Below are 20693 nucleotides of genomic sequence, written 5' to 3' on the forward strand. Positions count from 1 at the left end.
TTATCATTGTGTTTCGACCACAGTTTCAACCCTTTCAGCTCTGTAAACTTCATAACTTCAGCCAGTAAAATGTGCACCAAATATATAGAAATAAAACTCTTCAATAATTTAAAGTGTTAGAACGTAAACTATCACAAAACAGAGAAAAAAACAAAGGAACAGTTTGTTTTTGTTTTTGTGTTTTTTTTTCGAAGGGGGTGACGAGTAGTAATAATAAGAAGAGCCACTGGTTAGCTTGCTGCTAGCACAGGGAAACACAACAGCATTGCAGAGTGAGCGCGCTGACAGCCCGTTTATATGTAACTGGTCATCACTTAGTTTATTTTTTTTATTCTTTTTTTAATGTTTTTTTTTGTTTAACTTTGCCCGATCAACAGATTTGTGCCAAAAGGAAGAAGGAGGCGTCTATTGAACAAACACAGGTAAAAGACCGAGAAGAGAAAAGTGAAAGCAGGGTTGACAGGAGCGATGCGTGGAATGGTCCAGCCTTCATACCGCAGTGTCACAGAGTCTATGTACAATACTACTGTGTGTGTGTGTCTGTGTGTGTCTGTGTGTGTGTGTGTGTAAAAGATGCATGCATGTCACCTGGAGAGGTGTGGCCCCTCCCACTGGGTTTCTACACTAAAGCCTGTTATTAACAGCGTCCGTCACGTCGCCCCCGGCGACCGATTGACCTCCGACACGACGAGAGAGAGAGCACTGTAAAAACTCAGAAACTTACCAAGAATATTTTGTCTTATTTCTAGTCAAAACAAATCTCATTCTACTTAAAATAAGACTCAAGCAGCTTGTTTTTAGACACTTTTTACCTCTTTCAAGCAGATTTTCACTTGAAATAAGTAGAAAAATCTGATAGTGGAGCAAGTTTTTCTCTCTTATTACAAGCACAAAGAATCTGCTTTCACTGGCAGATTTTTCTACTTATTTCAAGTGAAACTTTGTTTGAAACAAGTGAAAATGATCTAAAAACAAGTTAATTTTTAAGTGATGAGTCTTATTTTAAGTGGAAAGAGATTAGTTTTGACTAAAATTGAGACATTTTGACAAGAAATAAGACAAATATTCTTGTGAAGATGTCTTGTTTTTGCAGTGCGACGTCACAGACAGAATGAAATGCTCAGAAAAGTCTCCAACAACGAGTAATAAAGTCACCTCTAAAGATAATACTTAAGACATGAGTATACTGGAAAGTCTACGATGGAATGAAAGAACCGTATCAACCCTGCTTTTCAGTGACAGAGAGAGAGAGGGAGTGTGTGAGTGTTTGAACAGCGTGTGTGTGTGTGTGTGTGTGCGTGTGTGTGTGTGTGAGCATTAATGTGTTTGAACAGGAGAGACGGACGAAAGGAAAAGGAGACAAACGGCCGAGGGCGAGCAGAGAAAACTCCTCCTCCTCCTCCTCCTCCTCATCCTCCTTTTAATTCAGCCAATGAACCCGTTTGTTGTTTGTTTTAAAGCCCCGCCCCCCCACCTCGCTGCCTCCTCCCCTAGCTCCGCCCCCTCGCCGCCCGCTCACTGCTCATCCTCCCCAAACACGTCGTTCTGTTTGCGCTTCATGTTCTCAAAGTCAAAGTCGCTCCCGGTCATGCGCTTGTAGATGTCCTTGATGTCGTTGCAGGTCGTCTCGAAGTGGGTGGTGGCGTCGTAGGACCGCGAGGCGAACACCTGAGGAGGAGGAGGAGGAGGAGGAGGAGGAGAAACATCATCATGTGATTCAACGTATAATCAGCCAAAGTTCACATATTCTGCAGGGAGGGGTCACATTTTTTCAAAGTTGCAACACTTTCACCACAAAAATTTTTCTGTTCCAAATTGTGCAAAATCTTTAGGTCTTGTAGGATTTCATCATAGATTTCCGTTGCAAAAAAGTCGCATACGGGTCAATGATGTGATGCAACCTAATGTCAAGTTGTGTAACCGGTGTTTTTTACATAAAAATCTGCCGACACAGGAAAATAAATCTGGACTCGAACGTTCACTTCTACGATGCAACATTTTACATAATTTGTCACATTATTTCGAAAACAAAAACCCCGTCCTGCCAGGTTATAGCCTACATTAAAATTCAAATATAGAAACACAGCAAAAAAGCACTCTATTCAGTGTAATGTTTTCAGTTTGCACTTAAATCCAGTGTAGGTGGTTGCACCATTTGACATTTTGACGAGCATTCAGTCTGACTTCAGATGTCATTTCAAAAGTCATAAAACTGGCATGAACAAAAAATGTACATTTAAACAAATCTGATGCTTTTAAAACATTTATAGATTTATTTATTATTTAAAACTATTTTTATCTACACATCTTTGCGAAACATTGAAACATGTTGCATGTTCACGTGGGAGCAGCCTTGTTGCCTTGGGAACGTTATGAACTGATGTGATTACACAACATGAAACATTATCACCTCGCATGAGGAGAAAAACAAAAGTGGGAAAACTCAAAACAAACGCTGAGATTAATGTTTAGAGTCAGGAATGTTTTCTAAGTTTGAGATTTGGAATCAAACAACAAAAGAACTTAAATACTCCGGCACTCATTGCCGAGTGAGAACAGGGGGTTGGGGGGAATGTTTTTTTTAATTCATCATCAAATTGCATTTTTTGCAAGTTCTCACATATTCCATCGCATTTCTTTGAGGAAAACGTGCCATAAAATCAAGAATTTTTGCCGCAACATTCACTAAAATCCTCTTTGTTTTTCTGTAAAGACTCGTGAATATGTTTTTATTGTGTGATTTTCTCTGGGAACTCGGTCTCACCTGACTCTCGGTGCCGTCGTCCGTGGGCTCGTACAGGTCGCTGATCGCCACAAACCTGTTGACAAAAACAAGAAGACTTTTCTTTTAACACGAAGCCAACGATCACCAGATGAATCCTAAAACGAACTGACTGTTGAGAAGGAAGCAGCGACGTGAATGTGCGACTGACTTCTGGTCGATGGGCTCCAGCAGCTCCAGGGCCGGTTCGATCTCGGCCTCGGGCTCGCTGGTCTCCACCGTGGTGCTGACGATGGCGATGTACTTCCCCTGGGCCGCCACGTTGTGAGCATAGGAGATCATGCACACGTAGATGTCTGCACACAAAGGGTTAAAGAGGAGGAGCTCAGATCAGCTGTGAGCTGCTGCTGCTGCACTGGCACATTATCATAGAGCTGTTAGAGTGAATTTATATTCAGAACCAGAGGTGGCCGGCCGACTCCCCAGTACCTTGAATAAAACCTTAAAAAAATAAAAGTAGGCTATATATATTTACATGAGGGAGATGAAAGTGCAATAAAAATGTAGGTTAAACATGTTCTACGTTGTCTAAAGGAGTCACAGTCTGTTGGTCTCCTAAAGGGGGCGGAGTCATGGTCTGCTGGTACCCTAAAGGGGGCGAAGTCACGGCCTGCTGGTCCCCTAAAGGGGGCGGAGTCACGGCCTGCTGGTCCCCTAAAGGGGGCGGAGTCACGGCCTTCTGGTCTCCTAAAGGGGGCGGAGTCACGGCCTTCTGGTCTCCTAAAGGGGCGGAGTCACGGTCTGCTGGTCTCCTAAAGGGGGCGGAGTCAAGGCCTTCTGGTCTCCTAAAGGGGGCGGAGTCACAGTCTGTTGGTCCCATAAAGGGGGCGGAGTCACGGTCTGCTGGTCTCCTAAAGGGGGCGGAGTCACGGTCTGCTGGTCTCCTAAAGGGGGCGGAGTCATTGTCTGCTGGTCTCCTAAAGGGGGCGGAGTCACAGCCTGCTGGTCTCCTAAAGGGGGCGGAGTCACAGCCTGCTGGTCTCCTAAAGGGGGCGGAGTCATAGTCTGCTGCACAGCTACCACACCACAGCTGCCACTGTTCAAAATATATTCATGTTTTGATAACCTTTTAATTTACAGGCCATTAATTGTGTCATAATGTCTAGAAATATCGCCAAGAAATAACAACTGATTGTGTAGAGAAACAGTCCAGAAATATCGGTCAATTGCAACGACTTGGTGGATTTAAATTCTGGCCTTTTCCAAAAAATTCAAAGCGTGAAAAGCATGAGTAATCTATTACATTTACTGTATGAAAAACATGACATTACTATGAAAGTGACCGTTATTTCTTTTCCATTTCTTGACATTATCGCGTAATTAAATTAAAGTGTTGTAAATTAAAGAGTTACACATGTTTTTAGTTTAATTAATGTTTTTAGAGCTGAAACATGCTGCAGATCTGAGGAGGATCATTCTTCACGGTCGACGCCCCGTCACATACGACAGGTCATATGATCGGTGATGAGCTAACGGCGGCTTTAAGAGTTCAACATAATGCTGCTGTGTGTGTGTGTGTGTGTGTGTGTGTGTGTGTGTGTGTGTGTGTGTGTCATGTCCGTGGCCTCAGGTCGATCAGCGAGGAGCTGCTTTGGACACAGAGACTGAAACAGACCGGTTCCTCTGAGCGGCTGGAAGCTGGAAAATATGCATTAGATGATGTTTCCGTGGAAACGAGGCGTGACATCCGATCAATTACATGTAACAGCAGCAGCAGTGTGTGTGTGTGTGTGTGTGTGTGTGTGTGTGTGTGTGTGTGTGTGTGTGTGTGTGTGTGTGTGTGTGTGTGAATGGGGTCATTGTGCCGCTCTGTGATGCGACTCCGCCCGTCAGACTCACATCTGAGACACTGAGGCTGTTTTCACATATTGATGCTAATATCGACACATTGTTTTATTTCTCAGCTTCATCTCTATCGCGTTCACACAAACTTTCTTCATTAAAAACCATGTGACAACGATCAGTGCTGCCATTGGTCAATATCTTTTCTGGGGCGACCTGTTATAAAGTAAAGAAAACCCTGCTCGTCCCATATTGAGCTGTGGCCTTTTCTTCCTTCAGCTTCAGACTTCTCAAAGAAAACTACAACTAAGCTGCTGTTATCTGATGAAACTTTACTTTACTGCAGTTTAGCATCGACACCTGGAGGTTGGAGCTAGTTTTAGTGAACGATAATAACTCTGGTTCAAACTAGGGCTGTACAGCCAGTGCACTACTTGTATTCGGATTCGGGCTTTGAAAAAAAACTTTGGATTCGTATTCGGGAAGAAACCGGAAGTGGGCGCACTGACTTCAGCCGAGCTAGTGCTACGCCGAGCTAGCCGGCTAACTTCCGCTTTAGCTCTGGGCTTACTAGAATGGGAATAACATAATTTAATGGTGCGGCTCTTCTAGACTTTCCAATCCAGACATAATCAGACTGAATGGATCAAATTCTGGTAGAGAAACCAGTCGTTTCTCGGGGGTTGTGACACTCAAAAAAAGATTATCCAGCGTTTTATAGCCGCTTCTTTTCCCATTATTGTCTATGAGGAAAATGCTAAGTTCAGTGAGCACTTCCTGTCTCCTGTGATGCAATGCATGCTGGGAGTTGCTGTTTCTTAGCAACCCTAACATGTTTGGCGCTCTACTCATGTTGTGCTTCTATGGCGGCGCAGCAACGTTAAGCTGCGTTAGCGCCACCTGCTGTGTTGGAGTGTGAACCAGAACCAGCTGGTTATGTTGCTGCTGCTGATCCAAACGGTTCTGTTTCTTTAGAAAAAAACTCCCGAATAATGAGGAGAAACTTCAGACAGAAAAACTATTTGGGATCAAAGCGTTATTCGTGTACTTCTGAATACGTTCGGGTTCAGGTTCGGGTACAACACTAGTTCACACTGACCCAAACGCACTCAACTAAACTAAACACACTAAGACTTGACTTGCTCACCTGAGTTGCGGTTGACCTGATTCTGGGGGATGATGATCTGGCAGGAGTTGGCGTCGTTGGTGTTTTTGATGGGATGGCTGAGGATGCAGATCACGCGGATCACCTGACCGGCCTTGCGGACGCGGTCGGCGATGTAGCTGGGGTCGCAGATGAGCTGCTTACAACGCGCCACCTAGAGGACGGAGGAGGAGGAGGAGGAGGAGGAGGAGGAGACACATGAAGCAACCTGTATTTCTCAAAGTATGGGAAGACTAATGTAACCAACTTTAGTTTTTTAAGAAATGAATTAACCAACACTGGAAAAATCCAGAAGCCTCTTCTATTTTACATTGGAAAAATTTAATGAAATTTAAATTATTATTTAAACATGGAAAGGGTATGGAGTCTAATCAATGACGCCCTGTAAATGAGAGCTGTAGAAACCTACACCATAATTAAACATCCAAAGGAACCTTGAGTTTCGTTTCCTTGTTTTTTGTTTTTTAATTAATTCATTTTTTTATTATTTAATATTTTTTCTTTTATTATTATTATTATTATTATTATTATTATTATTATTATTATTATTATTATTATTATTATTATTATTATTATTATCATCATTTTTAATTATCCATCTGTTTTGTTTTTCATATCCTTATTAGCATTATTATGAGTATAGTAGTACGAATTTCAGTATATGTATGCATGCAAGTGTGTGTGTGTGTATGATATACATAAAAAATAATTGTATATTAAAAAAGGTTAATTTGCATAGTAATGAAGCTCATCCGTGTCATGGCGGCCGTACCTCGCCCTCAGACTTCACTCCGACCACGTGACCTCCCTCCATCACGATCTCATCCACCGGTTTGTTCAGCATGTAGGTTCCTCCGTAGATCGCACTCAACCTTTAAGAATGAAACGACGGCTGCGTTAAAATCATCACTGCACTTAACTTCAGTATATCACTGCGTTAAATAATCGTGTATAAATGAGAATGCGACCTGGCGAATCCCTGCGGCAGCTCTCCCAGCCCGTACAGCGGGTAGAGGTAGGGGCTCTTCCCGTACCGAGCCAGCGACTCGCTGTACAGCTTGATCCGGTTGACTGTGTCCAGACAGGGAACGTCCAGGTAGCTGGGAGGAACAGACAGGAAGCTCATCAACACTCATCAATAACCAATAACCAATGACCAATAACCAATAACCAATAACCAATAACCAATAACCAATAACCAGTGACCAATAACCAGTAACCAATAACCACACACGCCACAGCTTTATCGTCAAGACGTGTTGAAGTTATATAGTCTCCCAACCCGACCACTTCCTGTCCTCTGACTTTATCTTAACGCTTAAAGGGACAACCAGGAGTTTTGTTAAAGTGAAGTGTTTTCACACTACATTTATGAGCCTCCGCACCGTGAAATTCTTTGACCGGAGCAAGACAGACTCATGTTTTCATTCATCAAGAATTAAAGTCAGAGGTTGGAAGACGATCACATACCGTCGTAGTTCCCACCATAAACGGAGATTCGGCGGCGTTATTCTCATGACTCGCCACGAAACCGAAAGTAAAGAAACGCTGGTCGGCTCAACCAGCATTTCCACCACCACTAATAATAACAAAATAACCATAGAGACAAAACCATAGATTTATCTAAAATGGACCATTAACAAGTGGTAACGTAGATTCATCCACATTAATATCAGACTTTTTTATTGTAGTGGAATTTTTCGTTCTGCCGCTGGAGAAACTCCTCGTTGTCCCTTTAATGAACCAAATACTTGGGAGTACGGTGACTCTTTAATTTACAGGCCATTAATTACGTGATAATGTCAAAAAAAATAGCCAAGAAATAACGGTCAATTTCACAGTAATGTCGAGAAATATGCGCAAGAAATAACGACTGATTAAACAGCCCAGAAATACCGGTCAATTGAAAAGACTTGGTGGAGAAAAATTCTGGTCTTTCCAAAAAAATTCAAAGCATCAAAGCATCTTTTACCTCTATGAAAAACATGAAATTGACTGTTATTTCTTGACTATTTCTAGACATTATCACATAATTAACAGCCTGTAAATTAAAGAGTTACCTGAACTACTTTCTCTTCTGAAATCCCTCCGCCCAGCAGCAGCTGTGTCTGGAATGTAGTTCCAGCTGCATTTCCCTCTAAAACAACTCTGTGTGGTAACGTTGTGTTATTATCTCATAGCGTGGTGAATGTGCAGCTCACAACTTGTCCACCAGAGCGTTGTGGAGTTGTTGGATTGTGTATTTGATGAGTTTGATGAGGGACAGGGGACCTGGACCGTTCACTGAGCAGCTCACGTCTCTGCCCCGCCCATCTCAAAACAACATGCACCGATAATTAAAGGTGATGAACCTACTGCTATGACTATACACTGCAAAAACCCTACATCTTTCCAAGAATATTTGTCTTATTTCTTGTCAAAATGTCTAATTTCTAGTCAAAACTAATCTCTTTCCACTTAAAATTAGACTCATCACCTAAAAATTAACTTGTTTTTAGACACTTTTTACTTTTTTCAAGCATATTTTGATTTGAAATACGTAGAAAAATCTGCCAGTGAAAGCAAGTTTTTTGTGTTTGTAATAAGAAAGAAAAACTTGCTCCACTATCAGATTTTTCTACTTATTTCAAGTGAAAATCTGCTTGAAAGAAGTAAAAAGTGTCTAAAAACAAGCTGCTTTTAATGTGATGAGTCTTATTTTAAGTAGAATTAGATCTGTTTTGACTAGAAATAACACTTGTTATTCTTGGTAAGATTTTGAGTTTTTGCAGTGTAGGGGCTATGGTGAGAGGAGGATCTGAACTGTCCCTTTAAACCTTGACATTAGTATCTATGTGTAATGAATAAAACACTTCATTTATCTGCATTCTGCTCATGTATTGTTGTATCCATTAAGGTGCTTGTGAGAGTGTGTGTCTGGGTTTTACTGCTAAACTAAACTGCTCCTCTGGGATGGATGAAGCAGATGAAGCAGTCTGGTGAGTGACTGTGTTGTTGTTGTTCTTACTCGTCCGTCCTGTAGAGCGCCAGGGCGTGGCCCGTGAAGTCGATCACGTCCTGGCCCAGGTCGAACTTCTTGTACACGTCCCTCATCGTTGTGGTTTTGGGGTCGACGCCCTCGAAGGTCTTCGGGTCGTTCTCGTCGAAATTGGCCACAAAGACTAAGAACTTACGAAACCTTCGCTTCTCGAACATCCCCATCAGATCTGCAGGTTCACACAGAGGGTCAGAGCTCCACACTCACTTTTTATTCTTAACCAGGAGCATAGATATTCACATTTCCTTTTCATTCATGATCCAAACACACACTGTCCTGACACCTTGAGTCGCCACTTCCACGTTTCACAAGTGTTAAAGAAATCTGGCAAATCTACTGGTTGCACATGAGCAAGTCAAATTGCACTGTCTTTAAAGGATAATTGCCGTTTTTTACAACCTGGACCTTATTTCTATCATAAAATCTTCATTTCCTCCCCCAGATAACTTTGGTGTCATTACAAGTGGTTGTGATGAAATGAGCTCCAGCCGAGAGGCGCGTATATCCGTATACTGGAGTCTACAGGGCAGCAGAATGCAGCCTCTAAATAACACATTATCTGCAGAGAAACTCCTTCATTTCACCAAGATTTAGTTCTGATAGGCTAGTGCTATTCCCCTCTGAGTCCTGGACTCACTAAAGCTCCGGCTAGTTGAGATAAAAAATGGACCCGAATGCCGAAGCAGAATGATTGTTATCAGAATGAGCCGCGCGGCGCTCAGAGATGACATCATCCATGTCAGAGGTCAGTAGGTCAACCTACAGACCCCGGATGTTGATAACAGCTAACCCCGGACTCAGAGGGGAATAGCACTAGCCTATCAGAACTAAATATTGGTGAAATGAAGGAGTTTCTCTGCAGATAATGTGTTATTTAGAGGCTGCATTCTGCTGCCCTGTAGACTCCATTATACGGATATACGCGCCTCTCGGCTGGAGCTCATTTCATCACAACCACTTGTAATGACACCAAAGTTATCTGGGGGAGGAAATGATCGGATTTTATGCTAGAAATAAGGTCCAGATTGTAAAAAAAAAGGCAATTCCCCTTTAAATTCTTGGGGCAAAAAGCCTCCGTTTAGGGGCATAGCTCTGAGTCCTGCAGGAGGTTTCAGGTCAGAGGTTTTAACTCCGTGTTGCAGCGACTCACTTGAAGCCAGCGCCTCGGTCTCGGTCGACGGCACCTTGTAGATCTTCCCTCCTTTGTAGACGAAGCTTCCCTCCACCACCTTGAAGTCCAGGTACCGAGTCACTTCTGTGTAGAGCAGCATCTTCACCAGCTGGCCTGAACACACACACACACACACACACACACACACACACACACACACACACACACACACACACACACACACACACACACACACACACACACACACACACACACACACACACACACACACACACACACACACACACACACACATATCACATGAGTAATATTTTACTCAACATTCACCATGTTTTTGTTGTTCAGTAAAATAATTGATTGTTCGTACAAGAATTAAAACTTGATAAAGTTCTATTCAAAAATAAATCTGTTAAAATGTCATGTTTTAATTGTATTATTTTGCATGGATGTCTGCTTATGACAAAACTAAGTATTTACATTTATGTTTGGATATGATACAGTTTGTTTAAATTACCCCCAATTCCCCGCATCGGGCGGCCCTTTGCTGCATGTCATTCCCCCTCTCTGCCGCCCATTTCCTGTCTCTCTCTCCACTGTGCTATCAATAGGCTTTATGCACAGCTCCACTACTTCCTGAACTTAATGCTGCTCCTTTATTTCCTGTCTTACATCATTGGACAAACTGATTAATCCAGGTGTGTCTGAGTAGTCACAATGGTCAGACACACCTGCTGTGCATAAAGCCTATTCAAGGCAATAAAAAGCCCCAAAAAATACAAATAAAATAAAATAATATCTATAAATTACCTCCGAATTTCCAGTTAATTCCTATAAATTCCCAATAATTCCCACGGAAAGTTTCCAATTTGGAATATTTCCAAAATTCCCCATCTTAATTTAAAGTTAAGAAACTTAAATCAGAAGTAAGCGATCCGGTGGTTTTGTCTAACTTCCTGTCAGCAGATGGAGTTAGCAGTCCCCGCCCTCGTCCCTACATCACCACATTCAGGCGCATCCCTTGGCTGCACACACAGAGAGGACTGCCCCTTTATGCCGTTCTCTCTCCTCATTGGATAAAGGTTGTAGGATACAAGGAAAGTTTTCTCCTCGGCTTACAGCAGAGCAGAGTGACTGACAGACCCGTGTTTCAGACCAAACACTCTATAGAAGTGATTGCTGTCGGAAGATACAACTATTTAAGACTTATATTAACACAAACATTCACCTTACTTCTGCTTTAACTTTTCTGGAAATTTACCGGGAATTTACTGGAAATTTTCCGCCCCTTTTGTAACCCTACTCCTGAATATTTAATAGACTTTAATAGACAATCTCTGAAGCTGCTGAACACAGCGAGGCTCTGACCGTTGGCCATGAGGAACTTGGGGATGAGGTCGACGTTCCAGTCTCGTCCTCGGCCCATGGACTCAGGTGGACTCTCTGGGAGGGTGAAGCGCTTGTACAGCTGAGGACAGACAGACAGGTTAGAGACAGACAGACAGACAGACAGGTAGATAGATAGATAGATAGATAGATAGATAGATAGATAGATAGATAGATAGATAGATAGATAGATAGATAGATAGATAGATAGATAGATAGATAGACACAGACATCAGCAGCAGCAGCAGAAATCTATAAAGCTCCGAATCTGCAGCATCACAAGGATAAATGAAGACGGTGAAACTGCAGCTGGAAGGAACAAAAAAAAAAAAAAAAGAAGAAAAAAAAAAAACAGATGTCGTCGTTGAGGGCGACATAAAACTATAAAACTATATTGATGTGTTTTCTAGCTGTGAGGAGCGTGTGGTTCCCTCCTACCTCCTCCAGCGGGGTGATGGAGGAGCTCTCGCCGCCGTAGTACGGGTTCCTGTCCATGTGCAGCACCTTCTTCCCGTTCACAGACATGATCCCAGACAGGATGCATTCCTGCAGAGCACACACACAGTCACTCTCCTGAGTTAGTTAGCAACAACAGACCGAATCTCCTTGTTGTTCACATTCTACTTCCTGGTAGAAAACCAGCACGTAATTTGAATGAGATCAATAGTAACGAACGAGAGTTTAGCTATATATCATATTTTTGACGCCCTATCACCGTTTGTATTACCAAATGTGCACACGTAAATAGTAATGTTTGTCCAGTCATTGGTTTTATAAACTTTACAAACATCAGATTAGTCTAAACGGCGATATAGCGACATGAAAAATTAGATATTTATAGCGAAACTCTTGTCCGTCACTATTGTTCGAATGCTGGTTTTCTACCCGGAAGTAGTTGTAAACAACAAGGAGATTCGTCCTATTCATCGATTAATCAAACAATAATCGGTTATTAAATTAATCATCAACTATTCTGATAATCTACTAGCCTAATCGGTTTGAGTATTTTAAAGGTGCATTGTGTAGGAATTCCTCCATCTAGCGTTGTGGTTGTACATCTCAAGCAACTCAGTCGTATTTTTCATGCTGCTTTCACCTGAAATTGGGCAGACGGCAGACGGACCTCAATGTTTTTGCTATTTACTCATCGTCAACCAAAGATTAATCACTAGATTAGTTGAACAATAAATCTAGCGATTATTTTTTGGCATAAGTATAAAATGTGGGGCACACACATTTTCACTCTATTACTGATAAAAACTTGGACAATAAATGCAGAAACTACAATGTTTTAAATTCACATTTTACTGTGCAACAGTAACATAAACATAATAAACCAGTTTCAGGTTAAAGGGACATTGTGTAGGAATTCCTCCCATCTAGCGTTGTGGTTGTATATCGCAAGCAACTCAGTCGTATTTTTCATGCTGCATTCACCTGAAATTGGGCAGACGGCAGAGTAACGGCATAAACAAGCCTCTATGTAAACAAGTGGTCCGTCAGCACGAGGCAAAACAATACACGTGACAATATGTTGTCATGGTGATGTGGTATTGTTTTACCGTCTTTCTCTGGACTTCTGTGACTAAAACGACATCTGGTTTGTTAGCGACGGCCGTCTGCCCGACTGCAGGTGAATGCAGCATCAGTGTAACACTGCATTCCTCCTCACTGCACCAAAAAGCTCCAGATTCTCTGATTCCAGCTTCTTCAATGTGAATATTTCTGGTTTCTTTGTTCCTTTATGACAATAAACTGAGTCTCTCTTTGGTTTGTGGACAAAACAAGACATTTGAGGACGATGTCGTCTGGTGGTTTGAGAAACACTGATTGATGTTTTTAAACATCTTATAACAGTTTATTGATCAAACAACTAATCGATAAGTTGACAGATTGATAGTTGCAGCCAGGGTTTAAAATTAGCACCCGCCACTCGCCAAATGCGGGTAAAAATATGATTTGGCGAGTAAAATTATTAGGTCACTCGCCATTGGCCGGCAGCTGGAATATACCAACTTCACTATATAATTGTCATAATAAATGCTGAACAGTGAAACGAACACAGTTTACAGCTACAGGAGATCTACTGACTGTGTTTCGAATGTTGGAGTTGTCCTGTTATCCTCCGTGATTCAACATTTAAAGGATCATAGGGCAGGATTTGGGCAGGATTTGTGAGAAAATACCCATGCGTTTTACGTTTTTTAAATAATAATGGGTGAGGAAGCGTTCAAAACCAAAAAGAACGAGCCCACCCGCGTATCTCTCCGTTGCTCTGACCGGGGTCTGTGCTGCAAAATGCGCTGCAATTCAGGGGGTGAATTTCGCGCGCTGGCCGGCGGACCTGACGTCAGCGCGTCCACGACTGCCTTCGAATGGATCAATGGAATGGACATGAAGAGGGCAACCGCGGCAGAGCCATTGATATAGTAACAGAGTGGCGACACTCCCTGTTATATCAATCGCTCTGAACCACGGTGGATCCAAATTACTGTTAGGCCTACTACCAGCAAACGACCCAGCACAACTGAAAGCCCTGTTAAAAGCCCCACCCCCACTCTCTCTCCCCCTCCCTTCACACACGCACACACAGCAGCAGGCAGGTCACTAACTTACACACCCTCTCCCTCATCACTACTGTCTTATTATTAGCCGTTAGCCGCAGCTAGCGGCTAAAAGCCGTTATAACTTTAATAACGTTATTAGAGGCAGGTGGACAAACGTCCTCTTTTGCCCGGACACGTCCACTTGTGTCCGCGACGCGTCCGTTTTTTTTTATTTTTATGAAATCATGAATATGTCCGGTGTTTATTGGTTTGCATGGGATCGCGGACCCTGACAGATGCGGTCCGACACCCGGACCCGGCGCGTTAATTCTCAGTACCGGCCTGTAGGAGTAGGAGCCCATACAGATCCATGCAGAGGAGCTCTGAGGAACAGACAAGCAGCCTCCTGCTGCAGCACAGTGAAGGTGTGTGTGTGTGTGTGTGTGTGTCTGTCTGTCTGTCTGTCTGTCTGTGAGAGAGAGAGAGAGAGAGAGAGAGAGAGAGAGAGAGAGAGCAGAGAGAGAGAGAGAGAGAGAACCTACAGTAAAATACCCCCCCCCCCCCCCCCCCCCAGATAGGAAAGACTGTAAAGAGTAAAGTAAACAGTGAAAAGTCTGTGCGCGCTCCCGTGCCGGTGGCTTCGCTGGTTGCTGTAGTTACGCGCAGCGGCCGTCGCGTCACTGGCCGTTCTCATTAATCCTGCCCTATGATCCTTTAAGAAAATGTATCAAGTTTTCTGCTGCAACGTTCGCGTTCAGTCGGTCATTCAGAGGAGGCGGTCAGAAGCGAGCGACCTTAGTTTGTGGTAACGTGTTTATGTGGCGACACATCGCGATGGTGAGGGGTAGGGTTACCAGGGTTACCACATGTCCCCGACAATATGGAATCATCCCGTATTTGCAGATTAAATAACTCCGTCCTGTTTTGCATCAATACGGGACCGGGTTTGTCTCGTATTTCCGAGTTCACTTGAATGCAGCATCACCCCACTCGCAATCCTGTGAAGAGGTGCCGACTCTGCCCGTGATCAGGTGAAACTGTGTTTTTTTTTATCACAGATGAGAGTGGCAGAAATTCAAACACTGGGCTCGACAGTGTCAGTGACACTCTGGGCCGTAAAGTATAGCCTACCCCCGCAGCCCGTAAAGCCTTTCCACCGAATCAACGGTCTTTTTTTTTTTTTTTTACCGCAACATATGATTCACGTCATGATAACGTCTGTATTTAGGCTGTTCAAACTTCCACAGTCCATAGTTCTCTTTGTTTAATATTTCAAAAGAAAGTTGCATCCTTATGTAGGATGAACAGTAGGCAATCTACATTAAAACAAAAACAAACAAAAAAACCTGTGTTCACACCACTTATTCAGTCTGAATTAAATGTAGGCTAGGCTAAGTTTCAAAACTCACATCACTATATCTTCCTCTGAAAGCCTATTTATGTCTGTTGTCATTCCACCAGCTAATCTAAACCTTTTTTTTTTATATATATATATTTATTGCAACAATTTAGTTTAGGAGGCAGGTGTGTTTTGTTAAGGCAGCTGTGCCTAACTATAATGCAATGGGGAAAACACTGCTGATTTTACTGACTTTGTGTTGTGAGCAGTTCAGTGGCCGGTGAAAACATATTTTGGCCGGTAAAATTTTTGACCTACCTGCCATTGGCAGGTAGGTCAAAAAGTTAGTTTTATACCCTGGTTGCAGCCCTGACACGGTGTTGATAAGAGGAAAAAGCATGGACACAAGGTCAAGAGGAAGTTCTGTCTGTGTGACACAACGACGACAACAAGACGACAACATAAAGAAGCAACATCCTCCTCCCAGAAAAATAAAGATTAATAAATGTGATCAGGAGCAGGTGTTCACACTTTTACCATTTACTGCACTTAAAGGGATAGTATCATTTTCTTTAAAGTGGGGTTGTATGATCTCCAAATAGCCCCTAAGTACTTTAATTGCAGTAGAAGACTCTCTGCACTCCTCCCGTTAGCAACGCCAGCCCATAATAGCCCTGCCCAGAGATTTACAACATACAGTGTTGTGAACAGACCCAAAGAAACGGCCTATTTTCACGGCCTAAAAGAGGTTTTACTTGAAAAAAAATACACAGTTCCATTGTTCACTATAATATAATTTTTTCCAGCCCTTCAAAGTGCAGGAAAAACACAGTTTTTATTTGGACCTAACCAACTCACGTATCCCTCCGCCCAGGGTTAGCGCCCGCCGATCAGCAGTTGGTTAGGTCCAAATAAAAACTGTGTTTTTCCTCGAAAAAATTATATTATAGTGAACAATGGAACTGTGTATTTTTTTTCAAGTAAAACCTCTTTTAGGCCGTGAAAATAGGCCGTTTCTTTGGGTCTGTTCACAACACTGTATGTTGTAAATCTCTGGGCAGGGCTATTATGGGCTGGCGTTGCTAACGGGAGGAGTGCAGAGAGTCTTCTACTGCAATTAAAGTACTTAGGGGCTATTTGTAGATCATACAACCACACTTTAAAAAAATGCTACTATCCCTTTAACGTACTTTACAGTGTAAAGCATTGCCACTATAACTTTATTCTTCCTCTTTGTCTCTGTGCTTTGTTTTGTGTGTCAGGTTTTTGTTTTGAATGTTTGTTAGAACTTCTCTGTAGCTCTGACCCCGGTGCTTCGCTCTGTTTTACTTCATCTGTCAGTATTGTGTCTGATTCTACGTCTGTCCTGTTCACCTGTGTCTTGTCTCATTGTAATGAAGTCTTCTCTGTGTAAACTGCCAGAGGACAGCGGGGGAAAATGAGCTACTTGCTAACTCTGGTACATTTAGGTTGTTGGGCTTTTTCCTTAAAATGAGAGAGCTGATCCTTTTTAAATAAATTAAATTAAATAAAATAAAAACTGTATAAACTGGGATGTGAGTGTGGGCTCAGTGGAAGTTGGGAGGTTTTGAGTGACAGCTGCAGGGAGGAGGAGGAGGAGGAGGAGGAGGAGCCCTGTGCGCATGCGCGGCTGGCTGGTTTCACCCATGTATCCACTGACTGAGGAGAGGAGACTACATCATCATCATCATCACCACCATCATAATAATAATAATGGTCATCATCAGAATAACGACAAATAAACCACAACAACAACACTCATTCCTGTTATTAATCATTACTAATAACGACCTCCCGGTGACGTCATCGCGCTGTAACCGAGTGGACAAAAGGACTATGACACCTTTTCACTAAACTGTGACAAAATGTCCACTCGGCTTCATCCTGATGATGAGTCTGTGTCGGGTTAGGGATGGTGATAGTGATGATGATGGTCGGTGGTGACATAGAGAGGTAGAAGCCGGAGGAGCTCGCGATCGAGGGCCTTGCTCAGGATGGAGGCCTGCGCGTGCGGCAGCCAGGCAGCAGCTGGGACCATGATGACACACACACACACACACACACACACACACACACACACACACACACACACACACACACTGTGGAGGGTTACGCCTTAGAGATGCTACAGGGCGGAACAGCACCGACACACACAGATACAGACACAAACACACTCCTGCAGCCGAGATGATGCAGGAGTGCAGGTTCATCCTCATCCTTCCTCATCCTTAACCTGATCCCAATCCTGATCCCTGATCCTGGTCCTGGTCCTGAAGGAGGTTTTTCCTGCTGCTGTCACCGGGATGAGGAGCAGCAGCAGCAGCAGCAGCAGCGCAGCGGCCTCTAGTCTGGTCTGTCTGCTGCTGCTGCTGCTCCTCTTCTCTCCGTAATAAACTAACAGCATTTATAATAGCCTAAAACACACACATCCTACAGAATAAAACTAAAACTAAATAGCCTAAAACAATAGAAACGCATCCTCTCACCGTGAGTCCGGTTCCCAGAACGATCACATCATATTCCTCATCCATGTTGTCTCTCCGCCTCTCCCGACTCGCCCTGTTTCTCCTGTTTCCTCTGTGTGTTATCCGCCTGGAGAAGAGGAGAAGAGGTGTCGGTGTCGGTGGTGTGTGTCCGCTGCTGCCGCCGCCGACCGAGGAAACAGACTCTGGGTGTGTGAGAGAGAGAGTCTAGGCTATGTGTGTGTGTCTGTTTCTGTGTGTGAAGTCAGTGTGTGTGTCTTGTCTTGTCTTCCTTTCTTCCAAACGAAGTCAGTCGTTTAGTGTTTTATAATAATAATCAGACCCAGTCGGTGCATTGGTGATGAACCAAATGGAATAAAAACTGTCCCCACACACACACACATACACTCTGTCACCGGCGCGAGGAGGACGACCAAAGATGGCCCGGACCGTGGAACAGCAGCAGCCTGGAACAGCTAGTGTCACTGCGCGACGGGAAATAGTGCGCGTCCTCTCTCCTTCTCTCTCCTTCTCTCTTCCCTGTGGTGCCACACAATGGAGCTATAGGGCGTAAAGCTGTGTGTGTGCGTGTGCGTGTGTGTGTGCGTGACAGGAAACTCCACCGCGCCCATGCAGTCTCAGTTTTTAAAGTTTCATTCCGTGTTTTATCGTTTTATTTTTCAACATTTCCTCTAAATTCAGCAGAAGTCTGTGTTTCTGTTTCCTTCCTTCTTCCTTCCCAGTTGTGGGCGCAGCGCTGCGTGGATGATGCGGGCAGAGCACCGCCGCGTGTATCCCTCCGCCGCCACAGCTGTGTGCTGTGCTGGACGAGGGGAGGGAGTTGCTTTCACTGACTGAACACACGCAAGCACGCACGGTAATACAATACAATACAATACAATACAATAGAAAAAACACACGTCCAAACTTTACTGCGCGTCTGTTTCTGTTTATCATCAGTTAAACTGGTTTGTGATGGTGGAAATGTTACAAGCTGCTCAATTTGAAGTGTGTGTGTCTGTGTGTGTTTGTGTGTCAGCACCATGGACAGTTGCCAGGTGTAACCTACCTGTCAGTCATTCACACACACAGAGTCCAACTGCGTCATATAAGTCACGTGCCAACAGCACATTCATTATTATTATTACAGTTTTTCTCGATTGCTAAGACACATTTCTGTAAAGCTTCTCTCCTTTTCTCTAAACTGTGAACACAAACCCCAATGTTCAAGCTACATTCACAAAACCTCAGACTCTTCTTGCAAAACCAAACTTTCACATCAAAACAGTTCAATCTGTGCCCAAAACTGAACTATGTTGTCAAATCGTGTCCCGAGTCAATCAAAATTAAAAACACTACTGAGCAGCCACTAAACACTACATAGAAAAATAGAAAACACAAAGCTCAGCACATGAAGCTGTAGAATATATGTTTATTGTTCACTGTAGCTAAATGCATGTTGCAAAACAAAACACCTGCATTTACTGTAACCGTCCTGTTGTTCTCCTGGGTCAAGGTAGGAAGGAAGATAGGAAGGAAAGAAAGAAGGACGGACGGACGAAGGGAAAGAAGGAAGGATAAAGGGAAAGATGGGAGGAAAGCGGAAGGGGAAAAGGAAGGGAAGATAGAAGGATGGAGGGAACAGATTTGATCAAGGGAGGAAGAAAAGGGAAGGAAGAAGGGAGTAAAGAAGGAAGGGAAAGGGGAAGGAAAGAAAGACGGAAGGAAGGAACAGATCAGGTCAATTGGATCAAAAGAGGAAGGAAGAAGAAATGAGGACAAAGGGAAGGAAGGAAAGAAGGAAAGGAAAAAGGGATGTGGAAAGAAGGAAGGGAAGGAAGGAAGGATGGAGGAAGGGAACAGATTGGATCTATTTGACCCAAGGACGACAGGAGGGTTAAAACCACTGTCATTTATGGGTTATTCATTAATTTCAAACAACATTTTTGTGTGATTTTGTTTTGTGTTTGTTCAGAGTTTCCACATATAAGAATATCAGGATTTTTTTTTTTTTGGGGGGGGTATTCATTTTATTAAATTTTTGTTCAGTTTCCTTTACAATGACACCAAAACTATTCAAATAGACCTTGTGGTTGCAGAGATATTACACTCATTTTATTGTGGATATGCAATTTTTGAGAAAAGGCCTAAAAAATAGGATTTTTATTTTTTTTGTTTCAAATAAGGTGCGAGAAAATATTGCACAGATGTTATTCTGTTAACTCAACTATTGTAAAGTATATAGCACATGCTGAACCTCTCTGTTGCTTCTGTCATCATACAGATGAATTGCTGTGTCATCTCTTCTGGGATTGTCCCTTTAACCTCTATTTGAATAGAAAATTAGATACCCCTTTCTTTTAAAATCAAAATTGAATTTATTTTTATTTGGTCTTTTTGATAAGAAAATACCCACGAAGAAACTATTTATTATCAACCTTTTTATTCTGTTAGCAAAAATCCATATAGGCTACACACCAGCAAATTTACAAAACAAAAACCCAACTTTTTTATCTTCATCTCTCACTGTAAATCATATCTGGACACATCTCATTATTGCAAAAACTCCAAGGCTTTAAAAGCTTTAGCCTTATGTAATGAGTTTGACCTGTGATCTATTGTTTTTCATTATTAAAGGTACATTGTGTAGGAATTCCTCCCATCTAGCGTTGTGGTTGTATATCACAAGCAACTCAGTCGTATTTTTCATGCTGCATTCACCTGAAATTGGGCAGACAGCAGAGTAACGTCATAAACAAGCCTCTATGTAAATAAACAAGTGGTCCGTCAGCACGAGGCAAAACAATACACGTGACGTGACAATATGTTGTCATGGCGATGTGGTATTGTTTTACCGTCTTCCTCTGGACTTCTGTGACTAAAATGACATCTGGTTTGTTAGCGGCGGCCGTCTGCCCGACTGCAGGTGAATGCAGCATCAGTGTAACGAATGAAAAACAGACTTTTGAACCAAATAATCGACTTTCCCAAATAGACAACAGGAGAAGTTACACACTGTCCCTTTAATTATTTTATTTTCATTC

The 20693-nt window shown here is 42.8% G+C and overlaps 1 protein-coding gene across 1 annotated transcript; it reads right to left on the reverse strand.

Moving 5' to 3' along the window:
* Positions 1 to 1515: 1515 nt before the first annotated feature.
* Positions 1516 to 17740, reverse strand: gdi1 (GDP dissociation inhibitor 1; the record flags this gene model as incomplete). Its single annotated transcript, XM_083975343.1, has 11 exons — positions 17674 to 17740; positions 11720 to 11827; positions 11264 to 11363; positions 9917 to 10051; positions 8737 to 8935; positions 6698 to 6829; positions 6502 to 6601; positions 5712 to 5883; positions 2934 to 3078; positions 2765 to 2819; positions 1516 to 1668 (listed from the first exon to the last, which is right to left on the reverse strand). Exons 1-11 carry the CDS (start codon positions 17716 to 17718, stop codon positions 1516 to 1518), a joined length of 1344 nt encoding a protein of 447 aa, XP_083831469.1. The 5' UTR covers positions 17719 to 17740.
* Between the last annotated feature and the right edge of the window lie 2953 nt (positions 17741 to 20693).

Source organism: Trachurus trachurus (assembly GCF_905171665.1).
Source record: "Trachurus trachurus genome assembly, chromosome: 7".
Taxonomy (NCBI): Eukaryota; Metazoa; Chordata; class Actinopteri; order Carangiformes; family Carangidae; genus Trachurus; species Trachurus trachurus.